Source organism: Stegastes partitus, unplaced genomic scaffold (assembly GCF_000690725.1).
Source record: "Stegastes partitus isolate 25-593 unplaced genomic scaffold, Stegastes_partitus-1.0.2 Scaffold240, whole genome shotgun sequence".
Taxonomy (NCBI): domain Eukaryota; kingdom Metazoa; phylum Chordata; class Actinopteri; family Pomacentridae; genus Stegastes; species Stegastes partitus.
The window spans coordinates 314,361-319,432 of NW_007577971.1; the positions used below are offsets into that span (position 1 = coordinate 314,361).

The 5,072-nt window shown below is 43.1% G+C and overlaps 1 protein-coding gene across 1 annotated transcript in view; it reads left to right on the forward strand.

Annotated features, from left to right (window-relative positions):
* spg11 (SPG11 vesicle trafficking associated, spatacsin) overlaps window positions 1-4,800 on the forward strand; it is a 44,141-nt gene extending 39,341 nt beyond the window's left edge. Inside the window, exons 35-41 of the mRNA XM_008281643.1 lie at window positions 1,751-1,870; window positions 2,396-2,564; window positions 2,688-2,764; window positions 2,859-3,014; window positions 3,462-3,613; window positions 3,756-3,964; window positions 4,039-4,800. Coding sequence (XP_008279865.1) covers window positions 1,751-1,870; window positions 2,396-2,564; window positions 2,688-2,764; window positions 2,859-3,014; window positions 3,462-3,613; window positions 3,756-3,930 — 849 coding nt within the window. The 3' untranslated portion in view covers window positions 3,931-3,964; window positions 4,039-4,800. The remainder of the gene's footprint in view (window positions 1-1,750; window positions 1,871-2,395; window positions 2,565-2,687; window positions 2,765-2,858; window positions 3,015-3,461; window positions 3,614-3,755; window positions 3,965-4,038) is intronic.
* Window positions 4,801-5,072: the final 272 nt, after the last annotated feature.

Sequence of the window (5,072 nt, forward strand, 5' to 3'; positions counted from 1 at the left end):
GTGGGTTGTAGACACCGCCTCATGCTACCTCTAGGGCTGAGAGCACTGACAAGATGTAGACGTGACCAAAACATCAGCCAGAAAGGATGAGAACAGAGACATGGTCTGTGGTCACCACCTGCAGAACCACTCCTTTAGGGGTTGTCTTGCTAACTGCCTCTCATTTCCACCTGGTGTCTGCTCCATTTGCACAACAGCAGGTGAAATTGATTCACAATCAGTGCTACTTCCTACCTGGACAGGTTGATTTCACAGAAGTGTGACTGACTTGGAGTTACATTGTGTTGTTTAGGTGTTCCCTTTATTTTTTTGAGCAGTGTATAACTCTCAGTTATTTCTCATTCACAATGTCAGAAGCTGCAAGAGTCACTCTCTATGTCTTCTTCAGACTCAACAACATCATGACTGCAGTTTCCGCATGTAAGGCCTTTACAGATTCCACAGGCCCAGATGCACGTGACCCCATTGCAGCTTGAGATGTCCATGTACTCATCCATGTCCCCTACACATGTTTTCTGCAGGGTACATGGATGAGTGCATGGACATCTTCCTGGACACAGAAGCCACCAAGGAGGCAGTGATTCAGGCTGCGATTTTCCAGTACATTTATCATGGAGCAGATACTACATTGGGTGAAATTTGGTACAACATGTTCTCAAGGATGGCTGCAAGGTGGCTCGGTGGTTAGCACCGTCGCCTTGCAGCTAGAAGGTCGCCGGTTTGCGTCCCGGTGAGGACACCCAGGACGCCCAGAGACTGTGGAGTCTCCATGTTCTCCCCGTGCAGCGTGGGTTCTCTCCAGGTTCTCTGGCTTCCCCCCACAGTCCAGAAACATATTGAGGTTAATTGGTGATTCTAAATTGTCCGTAGGTGTGAATGTGTGTTCTTGGTTGTCCGTCTCTTAGTGTAGCCCTGTGAGACTGGTTACCTGTCCAGGTGAACCTGCCTTCACCCTGAGTCAGCTGGGATAGGTTCCAGCCTATGTGCAGCTGCACAGCATTCACTCTGCAGACCCGGGACTGGATCCTTCTGCAGAGCATGTGTCTGAACCCCAGTGACTATGGATGGACATTAGGTGTGCATGGGTATGAGCCAGTTCCAACACGAGACCTCATGACTCCTGAGGAGCTACTGAAGTTCATAAGCTGTAATTGTTATTCTTCTTGCAGCAACCGGTGGTGCAGCTGCAAGAAGAATGGGGTCACGTGCATCTGGGCCTGTGGAATCTAAAGGCATCACATGTAGAAACTGCAGTCATGATGTTGTTCAGTCTGAAGAAGACATGGACAATGACTCTTGAAGCTTCTGACATGTGAATGAGAAATAACTCTGAGTGTTATATAAGTATGTGAAAGTAAATGTAAACATGAGTGTGGCCTTTTTCAACAAAGAAGTGTTAGTGGTGAAATATAAATGTTAACAGTCAACTCAGAATCATGAAAAAACCCTGATTTGACCCCTCATAAGTTACTTAAGGCCCAATTTTAGAAAATAATCGTCAATCAGTTATCGGTACTCTAACATGAGCAGGGTTTTTTTTTAAGGTTTCCCACAGGAGTTGAACTTCAACATTTTAAGGCATGTTGTTACACACCTTTAAAAACATATCGGTGAAGAAATTGTTTGGTAACGATTTAGTTGGCAAATCTCACAAAGGCCCTTGCTATTGTTTAGAGTCTGGCAATAACACGTCTGTGAATCACATGGCAGTGATGGCAGTAAGGTGGTATTACTGTATGTGTGTGTGCAGGTTCGTCTGCTGACAGGCATCGGCAGGTACAATGAGATGACGTACATTTTTGACCTGCTGCATCAGAACCATTGTTTTGAGATGCTGCTGAGAAAGAAGGTGGACACAGAGAGAGGACAGGTTTGACACGCACACACACACACACACACACACACACACGTAATTGTACAACATTTATTTAACAGTAGTTATTAGTTACTTTTCTGATTGCTGTTTAATTAAGAAGTGTCTCTGTGCTGTGTGGATGAGCACATTGTCCTGCAGAAACAGCACAGGCTCAAAGCTTTTCTCTCCTTGCAAAGACATGACGATGAACATGTGTTTTTGTGGACTGTGGTTCAATTCAATGCAATTCAATTTTATTTGTATAGCGCAGTTTACAACATATGTCATCTCACAGCGCTTGACATACGACTTTACAGCATACAGTCAAGCCCCTAGATGGGAGTTCCACCCATGCTTCTGGGTGAGGCCAAGAGCTTTTTGAAGACCCTTTTACCATATGTTGTCCCAGAATTACCACTGATGTAGTTTTGACACTATTTTAACACAACTGTAAGTCAGTCAATGTAAACTTCTCATTAATCCGTGACCCTGACCCAACATTCACCTGATCTTAATGTACGTCATTCCTTCCTGTTGCAGAGCTCCTCCCTGAAGACTGCTCTGCTGGAATACATTAAGCGATGCCTCCCTGCAGACAGTGAGAAATACAACATGGTCGCGCTGTGTTTCAGCATGAGGAGGGAGATCGGAGAAAATCACGAAATTGCTGCCAGGACACAGCTGAAGATGATTGAGTCTCAGGACTGGGGTGAGCGAGGAAGCTGCTGACGGCTGCAGCACAAGAATTTAACAAAAATGCCTGTACTTCTTTATCTGGTTTAATCGCAGCATCACTTTACGCTATTGTTACACTGGTCTTTTCTCAAAACAGTTGTCACTCCTGAACTGAAGAATTCGTTGGTAAAGGTGTTGGGTCTGCTGAAGGACGCAGCAGAGAGCTTCTCTAAGGTACCTGAACTCCTTTATGTGCTCTTGTGTTTACACTTTCATCTGGACAAGAGACATTTTCACTGTGTTTGTGTGTGTGTGTGTGTACTACCAGGACTCCTGTGTGCGTCAGGCCAACCGTTGTGTGCGGACAGCTAAACTTATTGCTCTTCAGCTCCACTTCCTGAACAGTGGGTCAGACCTGTGCATCATCAACCTGCGACCTTCAGAGCTGCTGAAGGCTGTCAAGGTGCTGCCACGATGCTACCAGGTTTGTTTCTGTTACAATATTGTCATCTCTTTGCTACCCAAATCTCTGATTCTACATACATGCCATTTATGCCATTTAGGTCCGTCTGCAAGCAGAGCCTGTGGTAAGGCTTGTGTGTTGTATGAGTGATCCTACTGTGCAGAAATGAACAACTTCTTGATCACTTTGAGGTGACCAAAGTGTACAACCTGCAAAATCAGTGTGTTTAAAAGAAGACACTTTTGAAAAACATGCCTTTTGACTAAATTCTTGATTACTCCAACAAGATCATGGAGAAACCCAATTCTAAAAATATTTTTTTTCTTCATTAACAAAACAAAAACAGTTGTCCATTAGCCATTCATTAGACTTGATGATTGTCTAGGTACTAGCGATCATGTTTCAGAGGTTCTCTCCCATACGTACAGACACTGTAGATCGTGTTCAGCGTTTCCTGTCTCTTCTTAGGTGTTTGTGGTGTCAGAGGCGTACAACTACAGTCCAGACTGGGCTGAAATTTTGTACGAGAAGGTCCTCCTGAAGGGAGACTTTGTTTACCTGGAAGAGTTTAAACGCCATCGTTCTCTTACCTCCAGCCTGTTTGAGGACATTTTCAAAAAGTAAGTCAGTACTCATGATTTAAGACAGCAGTACTGAGCAAACAGTGCTACTTCATCTACGGTTATGGCTGCAGTTGATAAATGCAACCACATGTAAGTTGAGCTCCTCTCACCTGTTTGTGTGTGTCTGTTGTTGTTTAAGGCTGGACAGCAGTCCCAGCAGCATCATACCCAACGTGAAGCGCCTGCTGACGTACTGTGATGATGTGTACAGCCGCTATAGGCTGGCCTACCAGCAGAATCTATATGACATCACCAAGACGCTACTGCAGGACACCAAGACCTCCAATTACCTAAACGACAGGCTCGCCACCTGAGCAGTGACTGAAGCGCCTGGCAGACATGGGATATGTAACAATGCTGGCTCCATTAATCTGTTTAAGTGCTGGCATTCTGGTGCTCTGCTTTGTTCATTCAGGGCCACAGTACACGCAATGCACTTGTCATATACACAAGATTGGACAGTTCAGTTGGACTTCAAAGGATGTAGATGTACTGTAATGAACTAATAAACCAAAGACTAAATCTAAACTAACAGCAATGTATCTGTCAACATTGTCCAAACTCCTAAATAACTAACAGCCTTTTTTATGTATGATTTCCCAAATGCTGGAAATTCTGTCCATGTGTGATGATAATCTAACTACTAACAAAAGTAAAAATAAAAACATCGTGACAGCTGTGAAGGAGCTCAGGAGTCGCCTGAGGATGGCTGCTATCTAACAACTGTAGCAAATTTACCAGCAGCTGAAAAACTGTAACTCTGTGTCAGAAAAGTACACAGTGTGACTTCGATGCACCTGTCTGCCTGTTGGGCATCATTTCCAATTATAAGTAATAAAGTAAGGTTCTCCCGTTGCGCATAAATGTGTGCAGCTTTCTCTCTTTAGAGACACTCAAATGGATGATTCTGCTTTTTGACGCTGCAGATATTTAATAAACTCAAAGAAAGAGTCTTACAAAAAGCCAAGAGCAACAAACTAAACATTAGCTCCTGTTGAGATTATGTTAAAGCCTGCATTACATTTATTTCATCTCATCAATCTGAGATTTATTGAGTCTACATTGCAGTAGAAGTTTATATTTGGGGACAACTTGAAGTAGATGTGAAATTATACAGCCAATTTGTTATGAAATGATTGTTTTTTTTGTTGCTGATGTTCATATAAATTTATCATTATACAAAACATTTTTGTAATTTTCACTGGATAAATGACAAATAAAGTGATGAAAAATTGCTCTTCTGCAGATGATCAGATTCAAATGGTGAACAGTGTTCTAGCTGATCCTTGACTAAATAAACACAAAGTCCTGTCAGATTAATATATATGTCGACTGAAGGTCTGCTGGTTGCAAACTGACCTGATTAGACATAGTTTAGAAGAGGACACACGTGTAGATACCATCTCAGAACTCACACTGCATGTCAGGATAAAAAACAAGCTGTTACTGTATGTCT